Source organism: Carlito syrichta, unplaced genomic scaffold (genome assembly GCF_000164805.1).
Source record: "Carlito syrichta isolate Samal-C Ts95f unplaced genomic scaffold, Tarsius_syrichta-2.0.1 Scaffold305211, whole genome shotgun sequence".
NCBI classification, from domain to species: Eukaryota; Metazoa; Chordata; class Mammalia; order Primates; family Tarsiidae; genus Carlito; species Carlito syrichta.
In genome coordinates, this window is record NW_007249307.1 from 831,349 (window position 1) to 856,530 (window position 25,182).

The following is a 25,182-nucleotide window of genomic DNA, read 5'->3' on the forward strand; positions in this document are numbered from 1 at the left end:
CCCGGGCGTCCCCCGATCGCGCCCCGAGAGTCCTCGCTCCCCGGGCCGGCGGCCCACGGGGCCCCGGGCGCGGCCCGCGGCTCTCCACCCGAGAACCGGGAAGGCGGGGGGCAGCAGCCGGCGGGGCTCTTTGCGCCTGCGTTCGGCGGCGGAGGCGCGGCCAGGACCCTCGGCGTCGCGTGGCGTCCTTTGCTGCTTCTGGTTCCTTTTCGGGCCGCGGCGAAGGTTCCCAGCCCGTCTCCCCCTCGCCCCATTCCAGGAAAACAGCAGGGGCTGTCGTTTCAGGTCTCTGTCCAGCCCAAGAGTGTTGAAGTGCTGCTTGAATAATTCTGTAGCCGGCAGACGCCAAGCGAGTGTTAGGGTTATTCGGGGTGTCTTGTTTGTATTATAACAAAAAGGGTATTTGCCACACGGAGGAGGCTTGGTGAAGTTTGTTTTATTACCTGTTTTAGAGAAAGAGAAATACCCTCCCTGTGTGCAGTGTGAAGTCCTAGGTGCCAAATGTTAAAGGAAACAAAATGGATTTCTTGACTTTTAAGAGAGCCAGTTAATATGGACTATGCTTCAGAAGCAACACAAAACGGTGGTTGAGAGAATGGACTCCGGATGCTGGCTGCCTGGATGTGAATCCTGGCTTTGTCACTTACAGACCACGTGCCTGTGGACAAGTGACTTAACCTCTCTGTGTCTCAGTTTCCTCCTCTGAAAATTATAACTGACAGCAACCTTATTTGTTGCTGTCAGTTATGATTAGTGCTGTAATACATGCAGAGAACTTTGCCCAGGGCTTTGCACGCAATATATAATAGGATTATTCCTGAACTTACCCAAAGTAAGGCTTTGGTGCACAGTTGCCCACCAGTAATGACAGCTGATGAGACCGTAGAGTATTAGATTGGGCTTTGGGATCTGGCAACCAGGTCAGCGGTTATAGATGAATACACTTCTGGACTAATGAGATAAATGTATATAATGAGGTGGTGAGTTCAATTTAGTTACCAGGGAACATTCATCCTTGTTACCCATTCACTAACCCTCAATAAACATGCAGGCCCTGAAGTTGGATTCTCTTAGTCCAAATTGGACACTAACACTTAGTTGCTGTGTAAACACCTTGAGCAAGTTGTTTTCTCTTTGACCTTTTTTTATCTGGAGAATGGCGATAATATTATCATCTGCCTATTGAGCATTTTGAGAAATAAATGGGATAACACATGCAAATCACATAGCATAGTGCCTGGCTCATAAGTATTCAGTAAAGTTTCCATGGACCATTTAGAATCTATGGTCGCTCTATTAAGATGTTGGTGGATTTTTTTTTTCCTGGCTTGATGTCTTTCTGTAGATCCGATGTAGTTTTATTGCTAAATAATCTCTTGTACTTATGATGTCTAATGTATTGGGAGATTCCTTAAGGGGTGATCTTTTAACAGTCTTGGGTCAGTGAGGAGATGGTGACTGAGGAGGGTTATAGCCCAAGTTAGGAAAGCAAGCCTCTCTTTTCCTCAGAGTGTGGTGGTTTGTAGATTCAGCAGCTTGCCCAGCTTGTGAGATATCTTTCCTATTTGTGGCCTACCCAAGTGTTCAGGAGGAAAATGCTCCTTATGGGAACTGAAAGGAAATGTTAATGACCCTCAGTTCAGTAAATGAAAGCCCTCGGTCATTATGCTCTGCATGATGAGTGATTATTTGGAGAAAGCTGTCCCACTTGGGGTGGAGGGAGCACCGAAGCCAAGCCTGCTTGTTTCTAACTCTCGTGAAGCCATGCAGGGGTAATGGATTTCAGATCCAGTGGGGTTTTCCAAGAACACTTGCTTTTAAACAGCAAGCTTTTTAAAAAGTGTTTTCATTGTAGCCCGTCGGCTTCATTTTAAGGTTGCCATAGGCATTTTGGCTTCTCATAAGTGAAAACATGATTCTTGTAGATTAAACAGGCATTTTCTTGGATAAGACATAAGGAAGATTTTCCATTTCTGTAGCTAAGTCCAGGTCCCTCAAGATTTTTGGAATAGGGATTTTGGCTTGTTCTCCCGTTGATGCTATGCTTTGGGCTTACATCATAATTTCAGGGCCTGAAAACAATAGTAAAAATCACTTTTGCTCAGACGAGTTACCGTCTCTTGTCACACAATTCGAGTGTTTGTGTATTTAATTTTTAGATTACCCGTTTGTGTAGTTAAGGAATAAACGGGAACGTTGAAAGTGTTTTCTCGTTATTTTGCCATCTTTATTTAGTTTTTGAAATTTTGCTTTGCTGACTTGAATATGTTTTTCACTGGAGTAGACTGTTGTATGTCTTCCATCGTTTCATTATGACTGTATTAGTCACATCTTGGTTTTTAAAGAAGAGTCTTTAAAATACTCTACTAGATCTAAAATAACCTATTGAAGAGTTTTTCTTTAAATAGGCTGGATGAAACAGGCAGCTTTTAAAAATAAGACACTATCTTGCAACTGAGGGAAGTTTCAAAGCCAACATATTAGGGATTCCTTTTAAAAGACAGAAGTACAGCACCAGTCAACTTATACAATTTTCCCAACCCCATGCTAACATTCCTCAGCAGGCGGATTTTCATTTATTCATTGTGGAGCTAGGCCATCGTTTAGTATGAAAAGAAGACTAATGGTATGAGGTCTGGGTGTGTAGTTTTCTGTGTCTAAACTGACTTTTTCTTCTTTCCAAAGGAAGAGTCTGTACTCTGAAGCATTAAATCTTGCTCACCCGTGCTGCCCTTGTTTTTCTGATTGCTCCAGATAGCAGGTGCCTCCTGTAACTAGGCATGGTTATTCAGGCTTTAGGCATAGATTATTTAATTTTTTGCTGGCAGTAAAACCTTCCTACACTTACCCCAGAGAAGCATTTATGTACCAAGATTAATAATAATGCTCTGCAGGCCTAGGAATTAAATCCTTGCAGCTGCTGAGCACAGAAAGCCCCCGTCTTCCAAATTCCACATGGTTCTTTCCCTAATCCACCTGTAACTAGCACACTGCCGAAGCCTTGCTTCGTCATTCCCTTAAAGTTTACAAACATAGGCTTCCATCTTTGAGCTTTGGTAGAAATGAAGGTATTGGACCTACCTGAAGGCCAGAGGGGCTGCTCCCCCGCTCTGGATCTCTGCTGCTAAAACAGGTGTTAAATGTCAGCACTTGGGGAAGAGTCTCTGACTGCCTCCTGGGTGACTGTGGCAAGCAGAAGTGTGTATGTGACAGGAGAGAGTGTGTCTGTGTGCCTGCAGATGTTCTGACGAACACTGAGCTAATGGGAGTTAACTGACCGAAACCTTTTTTCCTCTGTCGATGGTGGAAGGCAGTATCTACTGGGGTACCCTTAAGAGTGAACTGTTTCACTACTGTCAACGATGGAAACACAATTCACTATTCATTTGTAAAGACAAACTACAAAAAAAAAGAAACTAGATTTTTTAAAATTAAAAAACATTTTAGAAAAAACAAAATAAGAAAAGAGTATACTTGCTGTGGTTTCAGTAAGTACTATTGTGAATCAAATGAGAAATTATTTGTCCGAAAGCAGGGACCACTGGTACCAACGCTAGTCATTTTCACTTTGAATTGCTCTTCTGTGGTCTTGTTGTCAATGCAAAGCTCGGAAGGATGGATTTCTAATTATTGGAGCTTCTCTACTAACTTTATGTCAGGCACTACTGTGTGCTATTGTACAGTATAGTGATTAAGGAAAGGGGCTTTGGGGCTAAGCTGACCTGGCTTTCTTTAACAGCTCTGCCATTTTCCAGGTGGAGTCATCTTAACCCTGAAACCCCTGTTTCTCCATCTCTGAAATGGGAATAATAGAAATATGTACCTTAAAAAGTGGTTGGTGGACTGGGGTGTGGTGGCTTCATGAAGCCTGTAATCCTAGCACTGTGGGAGTCCATGGTGGGAGGATTACTTGAGCCCAGAAGTTCAAGATCAGCATGGGCAACATAGTGAGACTGTATCTGTTGAACAAAATATTAAAAAAAAAAAATTAAAAATTGTTGGGAAAAGATTAATATATGTAAAGTGTTCAACTAAGGATGATATTAAAATTCCACAGTGATCTTGATAGCAAAAAAAAACCTTTGTAATTGCAAATAGTTGCGTAAAATTACATTAAGTAAACATAATGTAATTTGCCTAACCTTCCACTATTGTTGGCCATTTAATCCATTTCCATGTGGGTCAGATGATAAAACGTAGTGATCAGAGGTAGACAAATCCAGTTTTGAGTCTCAAATCTGCCACTTACTAGCTGAGCTTTTTGAACTTCAGTGTTCTTAACTGTCAAATGAGAATGACACCTACCTTATTGTAAGGATTAATGGACATGACATGTTTGGTATATAGAATGTACACAGTAAATCTTGCCTCAAAATGAAGATGCTATAATTGTATTTGTATGAATGACTTCTTTAAATTTTTTGGAAAATTTTTGGGTATATTTTTAGAGTTGCCTTTTTTAAAAAACAGATTATGCGTAGCTCAGTTGTCAACATTATTTACAGTGCTGGTCCTTCCTTTAAAAAAGCATTGTCATCTCTAGTTCCTTCCATGATGATTTTTTGTTTGTGTGCAAAAGGACGTTGGGTTATTTTCCTGTTCTAGTTATAGTGTTTGATAATGATTGTGATACTGAAATTACGGCAGTAGTAAGGACAGCTCTCAGAGTTGATCTACTGGCTATCTTCACTGTAAATACAAAACAAGAAATGCAAAATAAAAACCATGGGTAGGTTTAGGCAAATGTTTTAGCCTTCAGAGTTTACTAATAATAAAAAATCAGGCAATCTGTAGCATAACAATTAGTTGCTGAGTAGGTTAGTTGTCTCTTGAGGAGACTGGAGATGAGTCACACATTAGGAAGTGGGTTGAAGACTCTGAGCCTTGCCATACCAATAGGAGAGATTTAGAATTGCAGTGATCTCTGCCAGGATCCCTGATCTTCCCAAGTCTTCAGCACAGAAACTAAGATAGAAAATAGTAAACCATATTTACTGAGCATGGCAATGTATGAAGTCATGTGGAGAACCAGAAAAAACAAAACAAAACAGACACAGGTCTTGTCCTTTAAGACCTTACTTGATAATAGGATGAAGCAACTTTTGATCACAGATGAATATGCCTTACTTTCTTCCCACATTCAGCTTTTCTTAAAAGTTTATCAAGAAAACACGATTATAAGTTACTTGACCCGTTTAAGCCTTCATACAGAATCCTATTCAAACTCCTACTGGAATATATTGCTCTATCCTTACTTAATTAAAAAGAAATAGTAGACAAAGAATACAAGTCAGTGTAATTACTGAATACAGTAATCTTTACTTATTTCAAGGGAGAGATAAAAGACTGAGTTAAGGGATATATATACTGACGGAGTAACTACACAAAAAAGGAAGCATAATTGGAAAAAGAAGATGAAAACCAACTTCAAGCCCAATCCCTTAATTTTGCATTCAAACTCTTTAGAACCAGAAAGGTAGAATAACTTGACAAGGGTAACACAGCTGCAGGGGTCTGCCGACATGGTGGGTTGCAGGGAGGCACAGGAGAAACACTGTTTTGCGAACTCATGACGGTGCGTTTCAAGAAATGCACACTTTCCAAGCATTGATGGAGAAACAGCTCAACTCATTCTGTGGGCTAAAGAGTGTTAGGATAAGCATGGACTATTATTACTCTTTTAATAAGTGGCTGGTTTTTAAAGGAAATAATATAAATAATATTTGAAAGGGAAATGTTTGGCTTGTTGAATAAATTCCACAGCAGGAGCCACAACTGAAACTAGCAAAGAAGAGAAAAGAGGAAGGAAAAGAAAGTACACAGAACGAGGCAAGCCTCAGCTAGTAGGATGGGTTGTCAAGAGAAAACCGTGACAAGTGACTTGGCATTTTTAAGTTAGAGCAGTCAACTACATATGGCTACCTGACCAGAGCGACTGGTATCTTCATATAAAAGCTTCATGTTCTCTGATTAAGTTGGACTGTTTGCTTTAAACCAAACTGGACAAAAAATTTCAGAGGGGTTTTGCAATGTTGTGCTAGAAAAAATTCACTTAAAATTCATTTTTAGGAAAAGGATGGAGTTTGGGATTCTTAATTTCTACCCTTGAGTAGAGAAAATAAATTGTTGATATGCATGTGTACGTGGGGTCTGTGTGTTGAGGTAACATTGCAAGTAAAATGCTGAGAGAAGTTGGAAGCAGGGGAAGCGCTGGATTACTTCTTAAAGCCCGTTTATTATTCCACACTCTGTGAAACATCTCTAAAATCTTTTAAGAGAATGGCAAATGAAAAGGTTGATTTTATTTGCAAGATCTGGCATTTTGAAACACTTAGAAATGCATTCCTGCAGACAGAGTTGATTTAGTTCCGTTGGTCTACACCTGCTCCCGGCCAGCTGTGTTTTGTTTTTGGTATTGTAAAAGTGCTATGTCCTGTGCAGGTGGCTGGCAGGCTCAGGAAGTCGGAGAGAAAAGGTAACTTTAAGAGTGGCTGCCTTTATGCCATGGTGGTTGTGCAGTACAGATAAAATACGTGTTGATGGGACATTGTATCTTATGTGAGGGTGTGTTACATTTGAGCTCATAAGCATTATATAATTGAAATATTGTGTGATTATACAGAGCTGTAAACTTGACTCAGAAATGAAACTGTATTGTTTTATAAATTCACAACTTTATCAGGGGTCTTGGAAAAAAAACGCTCGTTGAAGTACCGTTGTCATCATAGCTCATTTCTGAGGCTAGCAAATCAGTATTGAACATGGTTGAAATGTGCATGTGGTAAATTTTTTTTGATAAATATATTCATCTGGAGGTCGGTTAGTGTGTATTTTGGAGTTTTGTTAGGGGTGAAGGTAGGGTGTTTACTTGCGATTACATGCAAGTCTAAATTTTTCAAAAAAGCAAAGAAGCAAAAATGGTAGTGAAAAAGCAATCTTTTTGATTTCAGAAACAATAGATTTCCTGAGATTTGTCTTATGAGTATATGCTGCAGATTCCATGTACACAGTTCATCTGTTTTTTTTTTTTTTTAATTGATGGGGAGTGAGTAGGGAAAGAAAGTTCAAAGGCTTATCTGTTTGTATTTTTCTTTGGTTAATGGGATTAATAACTGTGTAATTGAAAACAGTCTAATATTTAGCTGATCTGCCTCAGGGAGCTAATGCAGACACTTCTGGATTGACTTACACAGCTGGGAGGAAGAGTATATTTTGAGAAATAAAACCGATTTTATACAATCTGATGCACAGAAAGGCTTAAAGAGTGGTAGCCTCAAGAAACCTCATTACAGTAGCTGGAATGAATGAACAGGAAAGGGAAGCAAATTTTTCAAGAAGAAAGTTTTTGCTTAAGTATGTAATTTTATAGATTAATATTATTTCCATCCCCCCGAGCTTTGCAGGGAGAAGACATACCTGAGTTCCAATGTTCTTGGTAAATTTTTAGTGATAATTTTGTTTTCCTAAATCTCTTTTGCTTGAACTGGGCTATCCTCCTTCTCTGTTTTCTTTCCCCCCTTTAAAACAACTTTTAATTTTGAAACGATTAGATTGACAAGGCAGATTCACAGGAGGTTGTAAAGAAATACACAGGGAAGTCCTGTGCGTACTTGGTCCAGCCTTCTGCGTTGCTGACATCTTGATAACTATAATATAATTTAAAAATCCGAGTTGCTCCTGTTACAAAAATCAAATTCTGCTTAAGACATGTACATCATAAACCTGTTTAGCAGAGGAGGCAGATCTGTTTTGGCTAAGGCAGCCTTTGTGGAATCTACGTTTATGAGAAGCATGCACTGAACCTGCAGTCAAACAACTGTATGCAGTTTTTGATACGGACATGTCCTTTTTTTCTCTAAGGTGAGATTTTGTCAAGGAAAAATGTGTAGTTATTAAGACATACCTCTAAGACCACTGCATGGAAGACAGTACATTTCACTCCTGAAGTTTTGCAGATAACAAAGCCTTTCCTGTCTACTCCCAAATATTCTTCCTTTAATATTCACTGCAGAGGGTTGTACCCAGGGGAATTGATGCAGGGATTTGGATGTTTACACCATCAACTTTTCCGGTGATGCTGAAGAGTTCCATGCCTTTTGAGTGTTAGAAAAGGCTGTTGATAAAATTTATAACTTTAAGTGTAGTGTATTCTTGGATGCTAGAATTGTTTTTTTTTTTTTTTTTTTTAATCTCATCCTGATTTAAAAAAAAGTAAAGGAGTTTAGGTATTTTGGGGTCTTTTCTATTTTGCAGGGGGTGTTTTTTCTCATGTTTCTGCCTTCCTCTTCATTCTTTTTATTTCTTCCTTTGTTTTCTTGTTTGTATTGGTGAGTCTCTAAAATAATGGTGTGTGTATATAGGTCAGTTTCAAGCAGTGGTGTGTGTTCTTGGGGAGCAGAGTGTACTTGGTTGGTGGCATGGATGCACCCATCAAGGGTGAGACTGCTGCTTTGTGCTCACTTTCCTGCTTGCTTCAGGTGTGCATTAGGGTTCATAATCAAGAATATCCCATTACGATTTACGATATCGGAGTCACAAGTGACTGCTAATCAGTAGAGACAACAGGTCTTTGTGTAAACGAAGGACTGATTACCAGAGCTGATGTACATCATCAGTTGCAAAACCCCTCCTGAAGTGTTTTCCCATATTTGCTCATCTGTTCTTTATGATTGGACTAGAGAAACTCCCTTTAGGTTTCTCACAACTCAGAGAATCTGAATTCCTGTCATTGGATTTCTTCTTTTGGGTGTCATCTAAAATACATTAAAAAAATTAGTGGGTGTAAAAATGTTTGTAGCTCAGTCAAGGAAGAAGAAATCAGTTTCTATCCAGTCTTCTGTCCTAGCTGTGCAATTAGAGTGTAGTCTGGTCTTTTGAAGATTCAAAACTATGAAAGGACACACACTCTGTGTGTACAAAGGTTGATGTTTTAGGTGAATTGTTTTCACAACATCCTATCTTACCGTTGAGCACAGCAGTAGACTCTTATTGAGCAGAACTATAACAACTTGAGTAAGTGGGCTTTGATAGGTCCTGCATGACTCTTTAAAAATGTGTTGTTATATATTGTTTTCAAGCTGTGGTAAACCTCACAGTTTTTTGAAACCCTTTTTGCAGCTGTATAACCCTCTGTGCTGTGAAGAGGCAGGCAGTGTACTTTGAGAGCAGACTAGCTTCTTCAGGCCCACCACTCCTGTCTCTGAAAGTTGGATTTTGTTTGGGTAAATTCATTAAACAGAGATCTGAAGGTAAACATCAAAGATGTGCTAAATCAGCGGTGAAAATTTCACATATCATATTTTATAATAATGTCCTTTCAGGGAACACATGACATTCACTAGCTCAGGTGGTGGTTAGTTTCATGATTGCGGAATGGAAGACAGGTCCTCAAGGCTTTATGTGACCTGTCGACCGCCTCTCAGGGACTTACTGCTCCTCGTGAGGCCTGTGGTTTTCAAGTGAAGTTGGATAGTCTAAGGAGCATACCTGCTGCCTGTATTTCTTTCTGGAGGCTGTGATTGTGGAAGTGCTTCTCATGATTTACCAGTAGATTTCCTTATCATCACTATGTGTTTTGGTTCTTTCTTGTAGAGCAAAGCCTTAAAGCATAGAAAGCAAACCAGAACAAAGAATCCTGTTATCTAAGGCAAGTCTCTCTCTCTCTCTCTCTCTGACTCTTAGAAAAATACTTCATGATAAACACACATACAAGTATGTGAATGGTAACTGAAAAAACATTGCTTCCTTCTAGAAAACCACTGGGATTTGCATAAACCTCTTGACTGATAAATGATTATTTGCTGTGTCAGTCTCTGGGGACTTTTAACTTTAGGTTTGTACTCATGTTTATAGAAAAGGAGAATTCTACATTTGAAACAGGTATTGTTAAACTCTTCAGATAATGACAGTTTATAAAACTGGATATTCCAAAGTCTTTTACAAAGTCAATAAAAACATCTCTTCTTATTGTAATAACAAACCACATAAGTGAAAAGCCTTGGAAAGATTTTGAATTTGTGCTGGCACAATCTTAATTGTTTGCCTTTAGTACTACTGAGATGTGTTAGGAGGCAGTACTCAAAATACTCCCATCTGAACATTGGGAAAGAAACTTAAAGGCATTTCTGTTATCACTCTGGAAGCATTCGCAAGAAGACGTTTACAGCTGGTTACCTCCGTTTGGTATTTGCTTGCAGAGGCAGATTACCAGAGATGGTTTGAGGAAAACATTGGTAAAAATCACTGATGGAATTTTGCTGGCCCCTGATTCTGGAAAAGCAGATTGACATTGAAATTCTTGTAGTTTAAGTACACGTCCTACTGAGAGTAAAATAATAGCCGCTGTTGAGTTTATTTGTCATTATTTATTACTGCAAGCATAATTTATTATGCTTTGCGTTGCTGAAGCCTGACTGTCTCACAGGTAAATTTGCATAAGCCGTAACGAATGCTTTTTCTGTTTTTTATTTTTTTTTTGAGTTGGAGTCTCACTCTGTCGCCCAGACTGGAGTGCAGTGGCCGCTCCCAGCCACTGCAGCCTCGACCTGCTGGGCTCCGGCGATCCTTCCACCTCAGCCTTCCAAGTAGCTGGAATTACAGGCGCGCGCTACCACAGCCGGCTGATTTTTTGATTTATTGTAGAGATGAGGTCTTGCTGCCCAGGTGGGTCTCGAACCCGCGGGCTCAGGCAGTCCATTCACCTCAGCCTCCCAAAGGCGCAGGATTACAGGCTGAGCCACCGAGCCTGGCGTGAATGCTTTTTCGTATAGCTAATTTTTAGGTACAAATAGCTTGAAATGGTTTATTTCATTTTAAGCTGGTACCCAGCTACATTTTAAATTTTCATTTAGTTCTGTATAACACTATGTTTTATCTGGGCTTGTGATACACGGGGAATTTTAATGATTTATCTTCAGGTAGCATCAGTTCAAAGTAGTATGAACACAGTCATAGCAGGTCTTTGGGTAAAGAAAGGACAGACTACCAAAGCTGATGCACATCATCTTCACCATGGCTAACATTTTTTGAGGGGCCATGTATACTCATTTAGTCTTTGTAGCAATCCTGTGAATTATGTTAGCTTCACAATTCTCTGCTAAAAACTCTTGGGATCAGAAGAGTTTCAGAACTCATAATTTTTTGGGTTTTAGAAAGGTAGTCAGTGCATATGCCATATAATACACAAAGTCTCTAGGAGCTCTGGGAAAGCACCTCATATACAAGCACGTTAGTATTTTATTAGAAATACTAATGCACATGCATAGTAACGGAATAGAATGAAGAAAAGCCCTGCATATGCTTATGGTAATTCAATCAGGTCTTGCCACCAAATGCACTTGGGCGTCATCCTATGAAAATATCTGTGCTTTTTTTCTGAGCTTTTTGGTAGTTTGGAATCGAGGTTAAGGTAAGGTAGACCTGTACTATAATCTCTTTTTGTACAATCTCTTTTTGAGAGGAAAATGAGATCCAGAGAGGTCAAGTAACTTGCCTAGTGCTACACAGTAAGAGGTAGAGCTGGGCTAGGACTATGTTGCTGTTTGAAACAATGGACCGGATCTGTACCTACTGAAGTGTTGACATGTGCATGATAATTGCTTAAAGCTGCAAAGAAAAACATCTGTTCCCGTTTTTAGAAAAAATGTCTGTTATTCTCTATAAGCATTATAGAGAAAGATTTAGAAATATATTCCTTAAACTCTGTCAAGAGTCGATGATGTTGGGAATTGGCAGGGCCAGGAAATACGGAAACGTCTTTATCTTATGTGCGTCTGTGCTATTTGTGTTTTTTAAATGATAACTAAATGCATAAAGGCAACAACAGCCAACAGACTGTGTGCTTGTTTCGGACAAACAGGAGAAGCTTGGTGCCGGTTCTTCCTTCTGTGCAATATGGGCGATCCCCTCCTTTGGGTTGTTCCCCAAGTCTTACACTGGCCACTCGGGCAGTGATGACTCTTCTGCTTCCTGTAGATAGTCCGTTTTCTCGCCGCCATATAAGAATAATCGTACAGAATGAGGGGGGTTTACAGGATGAAGTATCATAAGTGAAAACAAAGTTCAGACCGTGTGGCTTAAGGCATTGTGTCTTGGCTGCCAGGCACACAGTTGACAGGGGGTGTGCTGGATGCACTGGGGCTGTTAAGATCAAGCGACACGAATGTGATCTTCAGCTGTACAGCAAGAGTGCAATACTGAGAAGCGAGAGTTAGTCAGTTCTCACCACATCCAGACTCTGACTGGAGTCTTGACTTCAGTTCAGGATGGCATGCTTTAATATCAGAGACAGCGTCTTGCTTTGTTGCCCAGGCTGGAGTACAGTGGCATGAGCCTAGCAACAGCAACCTTGAATGCCTGGACTCAAGCGAGTCCTTAGCCTCCTGAGTAGCTGGAACTACATGTGTGCACCACCTTGACTGGCTGATTTTTAAAAATTTTTGTAGTGACAGGGTCTTGCTCTTTTGCCCAGACTGGTCTCAAACTGGGCTCAAATGATCCTCCTGCCTTAGCCTCCCAAGGTGCTGGGATAATAGGTGTGAGCCACCGCCCCTGGCCAGGATGGCATATTTTAAAGGAATGCAGGCAATGTGAAATCCTCTCCAGGTAGATTGATCAGTAGGGTCAAAGTTCCTGAAACCATGTCATATAAGGCACAGGTGAAACATATGGCAAGTATGCTGAGTGTTTTGCCAACTCCTAGCAATATTTGTCTCTCAGCAGTATTTGACACTCAAATGAGTGATGTCGTCTCAATATTGACTGACTGCTAGCTCTATGCCACATGAGCCATTAAGCATTTGGAATATAAGGATGAAAAGGTGTGGACTCTGTCTTCACGGGTTCTGAGTCTAGTAGAGAACACAAAAATATGCACAGCTATTTCCAACACCACATGAGAAATTCAACAGACCTCTAGTACACATGCAGCACAGAGAAATTATGATTAGTTCTTCCTGTGATAGTGGGAGATTGGAGAGTAAAGATTTCAGAGAGAAACTGAATTCTGAGCTGAGTTTTGGAAGTTTGCCTCAGCAAAGGAAACGAGAAGGGTGATAGAAGACAGCATGGCCTTGTTCAAGTGTTTGTAAAGGCGTCATGTACAAGAAGGACTGAACTTATTACAACCTCAGGGACTCAGGAACCAGTGGGTATAGGGTACTGGGAGAGACTGAGGCTCAGTTTAGAAATGTTTTAGTAGAGCTGTCTTCAAGGGTTTCTTTGGAATGTTGAGAGTGACCAGTCCCTGGACATGCTGAAGCAGGCAAGCCAACTGCCAGCAACGGTAGGGGTCACACACTGGATGGAGTGAGACATGGTAAGTGCTTGAGGGCCTAGGCTCCAGGATCAGCCTCCTAGGACTGGCACTCCGACGTATTGGCTCTGTGAGTTTAGCTAGGACTGTTATGAACAACAACAAAAAGTGCGCAGAACAGCACGTGTACTTAGTAGAGCTGCTGATAAATATGAATTGTTGTACAACTAGCTGTTGGGTGGCCCGTTGTACTCTTTAAAAGTTCTTTTCTCCTTGAGAAACTGACTTTCTAACTGTGTAACCGGGTGACAGAATTCTTGTGAATTAAGAAGATAATGAGAAGACAAGCAAAAAATTAAATTGTGATAGGTAACAATTCAGCGGCCAAGATGTGACTAAACCGCTGGTCTCTTCCACTAGAGATCATCTCTGCAACTGCCTTGGACTCCTTCCACCCGCCCATCCAGAGTGTCTTCAGGCACTGGCACTGCGTGACTCTCCGGCTCGTGTTTTTCTTTTTCTCACAGATAATGTGAACTGGCGAATAGGAATTTCTGCCCAAATTGGAGATATGGATGAAGATCGATTAATCGAAGAAGTCTTGGATAAGTTTGTTAATTGTCATGAGCAAACATATGAAGAATTTCTGAGCACTTTTACTCATCTTTCAAAAGGTAAAAGGGAGATGTAAACGCAGCTGTAGAGAGAAAGAATTCTAGTGTGAGTTTATGTTTTTGCTGCCTTTTCAGAAAGACTGTTCAGTGAGCATTCACTCCATCCCTGATGCCTCATGTCACTGATGAGGCAAGAACCAATGTCTTCATGAGTCCAAGAGTTGTGTGATGGCGTCAGAGCCATCACACTTGTTGACTAAAAATGACCTAAGGAATCATTTGGTGTAATCTTTTTATTTTTTAAGAAAGGCAAGTGCAAACAGCAGAGGTTGTTAAAAGTGTATTGAAAACTTAAGAAATCTGCCCAGTATAGAGTATGGGGTTCCACTGTGCATGTTGGAGCCCAGAGTCACCACTTACGGGGCCTGTGTACCTTGGGGAGTGGCACTGTGTAAAGAGGGCATGATAGTAGTACTTCCCTCAATGGCTGATGAAGGTTAGTTGACACGCTCCGTGGGGGACTTAGCACAATGACTAACACACAAGTACTTGCTGAGCGTTCAGGGTGGTGGTCGCTGTGATGCTGCTGCTGCTGTGGTTTTGCAGACTGAAGGTGCTAAGGTGAAGTCTGAGGGCCAAACCCGTGCTGTGTGTTTCCTTATATGTTTTGTTTGCATCATACAGTGTCACTAATTGGGCCAATATGTAGAAGCCGGGTAACTTTACATGGAAATCTTGACTTGTGGTTTGTTCTGGATCAAGGGAAAAGGTCTGTTCCTTCCCTCATGGCAGTATTAGCTGAGCTCTGGAGCCCTGCCCTATGGGCCACCTTGACTGTCACTCCCTCTGGCACTCATGCCGTCTAAACATGTGTCTTCACTGTCTGCTTCATTCACTTAAGCTGCTTCTGCAGGCACTGAGTTGTAATTCTTGTTCTAGGGTCTACCTCAGGTTGCTTGTCTTGCTCTTGATGTTGGTCCTTTGTAGGCCACTGATGCATGTCTTGAGGTCATTGGATTGCTACGTAGCAGCACATTAGACTCACCTGAGTTGCTTTTAGAACTCGTATATACCAGAGCCCACTCTAAAGCTCACCTGGGACCAAGGAGTCTGTATTTTATGAAGCCTCCTCTGGTGATTCTCACGTGTCCCTAAGACTGAGAACAGGAGTCTCGTAATCTCTGAGATCATGACATTCTTAAGACGCCTGACTTCATTCAAGTCATGTGTCCTAAGGAAATGTGACAGATGGATAGTTTCAATGAAGAAAAGGAAAGGTGATTTTAACTTGTTTCTTTTGTCATGAAAGAGAATTCCATCGATAACTGTTTTGTTTACATTTAAACAAAGAACAGAGATGTGATTTTTGTTTATACTTAAGGTAAGTGGAGAATTTAGGAAACAACTAGTTAATTTTGGGGCTTTTTGTGAATGATCTCTTTTAACATGATACGTAGATCAGGTTAATTGTGAGCATGGCCAAATCATCCTCTAGTCTATGAACTTGGGTTGAAGAAGATGCTTGCTCTCTCTAAGCCTAGTGATTTAGTTGGTGTTTTCTGGACCCAATGTGGCAGTATGAATGACTGGTGTGAAGTGGTGTAAATAAGGGTAAAATAGGCAAGATGAATGAATTTCAGTATGCCAGTGGCATTTTGATAATACAAATTATTTTGGAAATTGTTTGTAAGACTGACTTTATTTTTGTACCCTAGAAGAATAAAAAACCTTTTTGCAACGACTTTGATATTTTTAGGGGGTTGTATTTGTTTTGTGATAAGGGGCCTATTCTCTTTTCAGATTTCAGAGTATGATCATTGCATGCCGAGAGAGAAGCTTTTGCAGATGTGGTTACTTCAGTTTGAATTCAGTTTTGGACCTGAAATTGAACTGAAATAAATGATTACACAAGTCACATAAACTGCATCTCCAAGCACACTAGTATTTTTCCTTTCAAAATATCCTTAGGCGCCAGAGCACATTATAAACTAATGACCTGAAAAAATTCCTCTTAAAGCACAAAGAGTTGTGAATGCAAAAATGTGTCTTAAATCAGTCAGCCTCCTTTTTCCTCCCCTCTAAACATTTAAATGCTTTCTAAAAAACAGATAGGATTTTGGGATGCACCTAAGAGTTGAGTGATGGTAGCAGGATCAAGGTAAATGTGGTAAGTTTAAGAAAGCCACTGAAGTTCTTTCTTCCAGGCTCCCACTTCTCCCGCTTTTTTCCAGACCCTTCACTCGTGGCCATATGTTCAATTGTTTTGTTGATGTACACCGAGTATTTCTCTGTTAAAGTGGTTTTCACTGTACATGCTCACATACATTTTTTAAGTAAGTTTAGTTTCTCAAGCCCATTGCCATTTCCACTGATTGACTGTTCTGTTTATTTTTTATAATAGTTATATGCCAGAATGCTTATAGGATTCGTTTTCTTTCCAAGAGTGTTAAAAGGGTCAGTAATCCTATTAAAAATATTTCCCTGGAAAAAATTAAATTATAGCCTTATTGAAAGAAATTCACATTACTGCTTCAGACTCTTGAAAAACAGTTGGAAACAGTTAATATTGTAGTATAATTCTCATTATGGTACTTTTATATTGATCATTTTTAGTAGTTTTTCTATTTTAAAGCTACTTTAAGTTTTTAAACCATGGTACATATTGGATAATAAATACAATGCTCTATCAAAGTGTTTAAGGAGATATATTAATTAATAGTTTTAAGTAGATAATTATAATTGTATTCTCAGTAGTGTCTTTAGTTCAAGAGTGTAAGTCAAGTTGACGCAGTTTTTTTTACTATTGGTAAAGATAATATTGTTGACATTGTGGTTAAACATAAGGGGATAAGTTTTAATGTTTTGTGTCTCAGTTTCTTTGTGAACATAATTAATTTATAGTATTTCCTAGAATATCTATCCAAACAGAAAAAAAGACTTATCATTGTCATATTTCTGTCATTTTTTTAGCTTATAAAACACAGATATGAATACTTACGTTTGTTTTTTTGTTAATTAATTAATTTATTCATTCTGCGAATGTCTTGTTATGGTCTAGGTATCATTTTAGGTGCTGAGGATTCAGTAATAAATAAGATCTAGTTTGTGTTCTCAAGGACTCATAGGCCATCAGGAAAGATAAATAAAATATGCAAGCAGTAAACTACACTAATGCATGATGAGTACCACAGTGGAGAGAAGCAGAGTGCCCTGAGAGCCCATGGGGGGCCACCCAGTCTGTAGTGGAGAGCAAGCGATGAAGTCTACCCATCTTGGGATGCCTGAGGCGAGTCTGGGAGAACCACTGCGCTCAAACCTGCCTTGGGTCCTAAGACCTTAAGTAGAACTGGGAAGGTTTGACAGAAAAAAGAGCCTGTATTAGCAGATGTTAAATACCTCTGTGGGAGATGGTCCTTTTGGGTCATGGCCCCACTGATTTCAGTACTGATACGTGTGTGTGTGTGTGTGTATCTCCTTTAAAAGTGTGTGTGCGTATGTGTGTGTGTGTGTGTGTGTCCTTTAAAAGTAAGTCTTCAAGATGAGGATGCAGCTTTGCTTTAGTAAGGTTTAGAAGCACTTCTTAACTACTGAAAGAGCTGGCAATTTCTTTTAATTTTCTTCCTCACCAGGGTTACCATGTGATCCAATTTGGGAGGCATCTGCTCCCGCCTTTTAGAGTTACTGCTCATGTGGCTGTCTCACAGAAATTGTACAATTAAGAAGCCAGTGACTTAGAAATTGACATGAAATCTTTTCATCTCTATTTTGTTGCACATGGTCATGGTGGAGGGTTGCAGTAGTTATTTCCAGTTCTCTCTGTCTCTCACATGCCTAGGATCCAGCTTTCCAAGTGATTCTGTGTGTTTCTATATTACCACATAATAACAACTTTCTATTCACTGCCGTATCTGTCTACTTTAACCTGTTTTCCTCTGTATAGATTAAAGATTTTATTTCAGATTTTGTTGTGTAATTTCATTTCCAGTTTTCTGATTCTCATTTCACTTGCAATACTTTGTGCTTTTAGCATTTTATTGTTCTTTTAGCATGTCTTTAAAAAAAATTCCTGTCAACTCAACGTCTTTTTCTCTTCATTCTTATTCATAGTTGAATTAAATTCTCCATTAGGTAGAACATTGTGCACTTGAATGTTCAGGAAAATGGCCATGCCATGGCTTTATGAACTGATGGTGGACTGGCCTTTGATAGTCCCAAACTCTTGGAGTTTCAATTGAGAAAGTTTCAGATTTTCCCAGATTTGATAACATCCTCTAATCATAGAGAGTTTGACCTGTATTTATTGACTTTTAGTTATTGAAGGAGTGATGCTGATGGTTTTCCACCATTACAGATTTCAGGAATGTGTAGTGACCATGTGTTTTCTGTTCCTATAGGCCCACACTGTCTAACCCAGTAGCTACTGGCCACATGTGACTATTGAGTACTTAAAATGTGGCCAAGTGCTACCAAGGAACTGACTTTTACATTTGATTTATTTTTAGCTAATTTAGATTTAAATTAATTTTGATATTCACTTTATTTATTGTAAAAATCTAAAAGGTGTTTGGGACAATTTGGGTTTGCGAATCCAGCTTTTAAAATGGAAAAGCTATAAATTTTAGGGCTGGCTGCCATGACTCATGCCTATAATCTCAGCACTTGAGGAGGCTGAGGTGGGAGGACTGCTTGAGCCCAGGAGTTCAAGACCAGCCTAGGCAACATAGCTGGATCTCTTTTCTACAAATAAAATAAAATAAAATAATTGGCTAGGTGTAGTGGTGCATGCCTCTAGTCCTAGCTACTCGGGAAGCTGAGGTGGAAGGATTGTCTGAACCCGGGAGTTGGAGGCTCTGGTAAGCTGTGATCATGCCACTGAACTCCAGCTTGGGTGATAGTGAGACTCTAACTCAAAAAAAAAAAAAAAGTAAATTTTATGAAAATAAATTTTATGAAAAGTATTTTCAGTGAACATTTGTTATCTGAATTGAGACATAAGTATAAAACATACACTGAATTTTGAAGACATACACAAAATAGAATGTGAACATCTCAGTAATGTGTTTATATTGACTATATTTGAAATGATAATATTTTGGAAAATTGTTTTAAATGAAATATATTAAAATAAACTTATTATTTATTTGTTACTTTTTAAATGTGTCTACTTGTGAAGTTAAAACCACATATGTGGCCTACATTATATTTATCCTGTGCAACACTACCGCAGACCAGTAGTTCTCACACTTGACTGAACGTCGGAAGGCTTTTATTATTGCAAACTCTTATAAAAATACAGATCTCCAGGCTTCTGGCTTATTAAATGAGACTCTATAGTGAGAGGTCTAAAACTTTTATATTCACAAGTCTCTCTAGGTAATCCTGATATACCACTATTTTTGAGAACCCCACTGATCACAAATTAAAAATTCTCATAACGCGGTCCCTAAAAAGCAGGACTATCTATATTCCTTTAAAATACCAGATAATTGTTTAAAGTTTTCTTCTGTTTAAATTGTAGAATTGGAATAGACTTGTCTAGTGTTCTTTATTTTAGATTTCATTATTGATATAGTGCTTAGGCAATTGTCTTGAGTAATTTATTTAATTGTCACAGTGATGTAAATGCATAGCTATCCCTTTTCATAGTTCAGGGAACTGAGAATCATTGTAGATTGAGGCATTTGTCGGAGGTCAGGTCAAGGATTCAAGCTCCAGATACCTGACTCTCCTCTGTACCGTTTCGCCCCTCCCATAGAAATGTCTGGGAGTGTGAGGTTGTCAGAAAGCCAGTCTAACATTACCAATAGCAGCTAACATTTATTAAGTACTCGGTATCATGTTTAGCACTTCACATGGATCATCTCAACTAATTCTTACAATAACTTAGTGAGCTTTTTTTTTGCATTTTAATTTTATCACTATCTTTTTTGACTTTCAGATGAGAAAACCAGGGCTTAAGGTTAGGTAACTTGCTGTTATGGACTGAGTTGTGTTTCTCCCAGATTTATACGTTGAAGCCCTGGCTTCCAGTGTGGACTGTTTTTGGAGCCAGGGCCTTTAGAGAGGTGACTGGAGTTAGATAAAGTCATAAGGGTGGGCCCTAATGCACTGTGACTGGTATCCTTATAGGATGAGATGGAGTTAGTCAGTGAGACTTCAAAGCTCATTTGCTGAACCACTTTGTTTTCTGCCTTCCATAGGTCACTGCACAGTCCTTCCATGATCTGGTGTCACAGGCATGTGGATAACATGAGCCGTGAGAATGGATGTGCTGCCTCAGAACTTAAACACTGTCTTCTTCCGCGTTTAAGCTCCACACAGCTGGCTTCTTGTAGGTTTTTACCACTACTGCATTAGTGCCTAAAGCAATGCCTGGTCATGTGGAATGAGCAGATACTCGATACGTACTTGTGGAATAAAGGAAGAGAAAAGAAAAGAACAGAAGACAGTGATAGGCAGATAGGAGGGCCACAGGTCCAGCCCTGAGGAACATCCACACCTGATGGACAGACACAGCGGGGAGAGCCTGTGCAGGAGACGGTCATGATGTCCCAAGCTCAGGTTTGAAGTACTAGGGCAGTTGGGAGCCGTCATAGAATTTAAAAGCAACAACAACTACACACATTACAAGTGATCTTTGAAAGTCAGAGGCACAACAGGGGGCAGGAGCACCTGGAGTTAGGGAGGCCAGCTAGGTGACTGAGCCGAGGTACATCAGTGGAGGACTGGATTAGGATAGCAGGGGAGGAAGTGGTCCAGGAAGGGAAGGGATGACTGACAGCACTTAGTGGCAGGTGACTGAGCGAGGACTAGGGAGAAGAGTGTCCAAGATGAGTCGCCAGTGTTGTGCCGGGGAGGTGCTGAGGTCCACAGAGGCCAAGTGACTTCCTCAAAGTCACGCAGTTCTCCTTCAGGAGTCTTCTTTTCTTCCTCACGGGAGCATGTTCTGTCAAGAGCTTCGGATCTTGGGGTGGGATTTGGTTTACACTTCTGGACTGATAGATTTGGAGTTGTTGTTTTCATGGCCAATACATGACAGATTCTAAGATATGTAATTAAAAATGAAACCAGTGACAGCACATAAAACAACACATTTCCGAAGCTGACATATCATTTTGGCTCCCAAGGCTATTTTGAATTTGAATGTTAGAAACGCATCTTTAAACTTCTGAAGAATGAATTCAAAATCTACTGTAGAAAAGTACCACAGAGAAGAATATAGAAAGCAGCTGACCCTCTTACCAATTTCAGAGCAGAAAACGAATTTCAGTAGAGCATAAAAACAGCTTTCTTACATAAAAGAAAACACAGCAAGGAAAATAACCCTCACTGTGTAGCCTTTTGCTGTTATTTTCTGTTGCGTATTAGATAGAAACCAGAGGGCTTGGCATTGTTTTGATGCCCTTGCAACTGGCAGATTGCCTGTCAGAGGAAGTTGGAAACGAACTGACCAGCTTTATGTTTCCAGGTGGCACTTAAGCCACATTTTCTGTGCTGTTGTTATCAGTCATTTAATTCCCTGCTGAATATTGAGTGGTGTTTTTAGTTCACAGACCATTTGCAGTGCCTTTCTGTTTCCTTTCTTCGTTAGTCACATTAAAAAAAAAAGGCAACTCGGGAAGCACTTTCGCAAATGTGAATTTAACAGTAAAGAGCACAATTGAAAACGACACAGCAAAGTGCAATAAGCTTACTTTACCTGAAGCCATAGGCCATAGGGATAATGCGAACTCAGTAAATTTTTGGAAGGCATCATTGTACGAGGACTTGCTAAGAAAAGTAACTAGGCAATTAAAAATATTAATTTGCCATCCTAAGGGAGAAAGTAAGGAAGCAATGTTATTTTGAAGCTTTTTATTGATGGGTTTTTTAGTGGAAAGAATAAAAGGGTAAGAAAACAAGTTGAGAGTTTTATATTGATCATAAACTCAGTAATTGTGTGCAGTCTTTTTAATCACAACATAACGTCAGATGTCACACAGGACGCTGAAGGCGAGGAAAGTATTGAATGAAGGGAACTAATTTATGGTGGATCCCTGGGGAAGAAACAGCATCAGCAGCATCAACCTGCTTTTTCTCTTTGGGGGAACATCTGCAAACTGTAATTAAGCAGTTTTCATTTGTTTCTCTGTTTCTTTTGTCATCACTAAATCACTACACTTAGGGAACAAATTGACAAATTATGAAACACAAAAAATTGCTGGCTCTGTGCAGAAGGAAGTTTCTTCTCTGAAATTATGACAGATTTCGAGCTGATCAAGTCATTTTGTTTTAGATATATTAGCATAAATCTTCAGCTGAGGTTGTTATAATTCATATTCATTTTAAACATGAATATTTGGTCCATAGATAATCATTTGTTTTGTGTATCTGCTGTAGTTTAGGTATAATTGGATAAGGGAAAGAAATTTAAATATGTATGACATTTTGAATTAAATCATTAGGTTTACTTTTGTCAGTGTTTTTAATGCATAATATTTTGTTCCAATGAAATCTTTTCTAATGTGCTTTCATAGTGAAGTAAGATACAATAATTTTTTGAAAAATTGGTATGTCTACAAATGAAAGAATCATTTTTTGATTATATCTTTTCAATATGATATATTTTAATGTGTACATATAAATTAGAGAGTTGAACTTTAGTAGGCAAAAAGGATTTTAAACTTTTAGAAGACACAACAGAGAACTACTTGTGTAACTTTTAAGATGTAACTTTTTTTAATAGGTAACTTTTAAGATGGTCATTATCAATCTTTAAATAGCCAATTTAAACCATATTAAGTGGGCATACACTTGTTTTATATGCATTTCTCTTTAACTTGAGACATTATTTTTAGTCACTGTTGTTACGTGTGTCGTTACTTGAAGGAAAAAGGTAAATTGCTTCACTTGAAGCTGAGGGGGTCATAAGACTGTGTCCTTTGATTCATTTGAATGAGCATGTATTCAAATCTGTATGGTTTCAGCAAAATGTTCTTTCAGCCATGAAACAATAATATTTTCTTTGAAATGGTCAGCTAAACCCAAAGGGATACAAACAGGAAACTTTACTTTAAACAAACCCTTATTTTTTAAAAATATGACAAACCACAACCTGTCTAGTGTGTGATTTTTTTTTTTGTCTTTTTCTTCTTGCTTGGAAACGTTCCAGAAGAGATGGATTTAAGTGACACCAGCTAGCTCTCTCTTGCAGTCCCTGGCATCCTTAGCACAGAGAGGACTTATTACACAATTTTCATGTGTTTTCCCAACTTAGCTTGCCTTCTGCATGAGATTTTTTAGTGTATGAATCACTGATTAGGAAAAAAAGGGGGTTGTAGCCAGTCAACTAATTCTGGGTATAATGTTTAGTCCCTAATTGTTAATCCAGTTCTTGCTGACGTTGGGTCATTTCAATATTGACTGTTCCTGCTCTGTTTTAAGTATTGATTGAGCTGGCGCCTGGGAATACAAAGGTGAACGAAAAGCGTTCCTATCCCAGAGTGATTCCTCAGCTGATATGTTGTTCCTGTTCGTTGCTACCTGCTTTTAAAGGCTTGCTTGATTCCAAGTGCTCTGGATGTATGAAGGGAGACTAGCAATCTGTATGTGGATAGACTGTATATTTAGAGGTTGGTAAGGCAATATCAGCTACTCTTTGCATAGTGTTGATTAGCTAATGTCAAGAATATTGCCTTTGGTTGGGATTTCAGTTTTAGATTGAGTAACACTCTATGAGTTAAGATAACACCCACAAGACTGATTGAAGCAGCAGATTTTCAGACCTTTTCTTTTTTCCTTCTTTAAGCTTTATTATTATTTATTTATTTATTTTTATTTATTTTATTTTTTTGAGTTGGAGTCTCACTCTGTCGCCCAGACTGGAGTGTAGTGGCTGCTCCCGGCCACCGCAGCCTTGACCTGCTGGGCTCCGGCGATCCTTCCGCCTCAGCCTTCCAAGTAACTGGAACTACAGGCACCCGCTACCATGCCCAGCTGATTTTTGATTTATTGTAGAGATGAGGGCTCACCAAGTTGCCCAGGCGGGTCTCAAACCCGTGGGCTCAAGCAATCCACTCACCTCAGCCTCCCAAAGCACGGGATTAAAGGCTGAGCCACCGAACCCGGCTATTTTTATTTTTTTAATGAGAAATGTCCTGGAGTTTCCTATGAAAGACTTGTATAAGTTAAGTCTGCTCTTGAGTGGCTCTAGTTCCACATGCCAAGGTTGGAGTCCTAGATTATCATGAATGTATTCAGAAGATGTTATTCTACTTCGGAAAGTTTCAGAACTCCTAAGAGGCATTTATTTGTAAAGGAGAGGGAAAAAGTTGCTCCTCTGACTCTACCCAACCTGAGAGAGTTAAAAAGATGGTTATGAGTCGTTGTGACTTTCACAGGTAGGCAGAAGGGCATGATCTCAGGGTGAAGGAAGTCTTTCAGTTTAAAGAGATTTTGTTTTATGAAGACTTTACTCTACTGCTCCTGCAGTTCTTGTTTTGTTGTTGGCAGAGCCAGTATAATGAGGAGACGGTTCTATCTTTGCACTCAGAAGACCTGGGTCCGAGTATATTCTAAGTTCTTGCAACCACAAGCCTGACACTCTGATTCTGTAAACCAGGGATAATTTTGCCTGTTCAGTATGTGTCATATGGTTGTGGTGAGCATCAGATAAAATATACATGAAGGCACTTGGTAAATTTTAAAGGTTTGCTGAAATGTAAGGTTTTATGATTGGGGGAACTATTTATGATATGAAAGAGAAACAAGGTTAATAAATCTTGAATCTAAATACAAAAATATGAAATATTATCTGCAGTGTTAGCTGTTCATACCCTATTCCTTGAAGTAATTAAAGCCAAATATGTCTAGTACATATTAGACAGTGTACATGTCTGTGGTATATCATACAGTGTAAGACTACATACAGTTCGGGGACTAATCCCACACTGGCCTCTGGTGGAGGGGCTCAATACTGTGTCTACTCACAGTCCTCAGCAAAGGTATTTACTTGCTTTTTAATTATCAATTTTTAAATTCTACTTCATGTACTCTTTGCTTGAGAATATTACCTTATGTATATGTAAAAATCACCTCAGAGATGCTGTTAAATGCAGATTCCTCGGGATATTTCTCCAAGGTTCAGTAGTTCTAGTATGCAGCCCAGAAACCTTAACTTTCAAACCAGCTTTGCAAATACACGCTAAATGAGATTGAAGAGGGATTTGGGGAGATTTATGAATTCTTCAAAATTTTGTGCCCACATTTGTATTTATTACATTTTTCTGAGAATGAGGACAATAGTGTTCATGAAAGTGTCATACCTCCCACCCAGCC

At 39.4% G+C, this 25,182-nt stretch overlaps 2 protein-coding genes across 2 annotated transcripts in view; one reads left to right on the forward strand and one right to left on the reverse strand.

The window, feature by feature from the left end:
- Nucleotides 1–3,261, reverse strand: part of RAG2 (recombination activating 2) — a 5,951-nt gene extending 2,690 nt beyond the window's left edge. The window contains exon 1 of the mRNA XM_008061345.2: nt 3,082–3,261. The gene's annotated coding sequence lies outside the window, so the exon portion shown is untranslated. The remainder of the gene's footprint in view (nt 1–3,081) is intronic.
- Nucleotides 1–25,182, forward strand: part of CUNH11orf74 (chromosome unknown C11orf74 homolog) — a 57,598-nt gene that overhangs the window by 216 nt on the left and 32,200 nt on the right. Inside the window, exon 2 of the mRNA XM_008061344.2 lies at nt 13,780–13,926. Coding sequence (XP_008059535.1) covers nt 13,824–13,926 — 103 coding nt within the window. The 5' untranslated portion in view covers nt 13,780–13,823. The remainder of the gene's footprint in view (nt 1–13,779; nt 13,927–25,182) is intronic.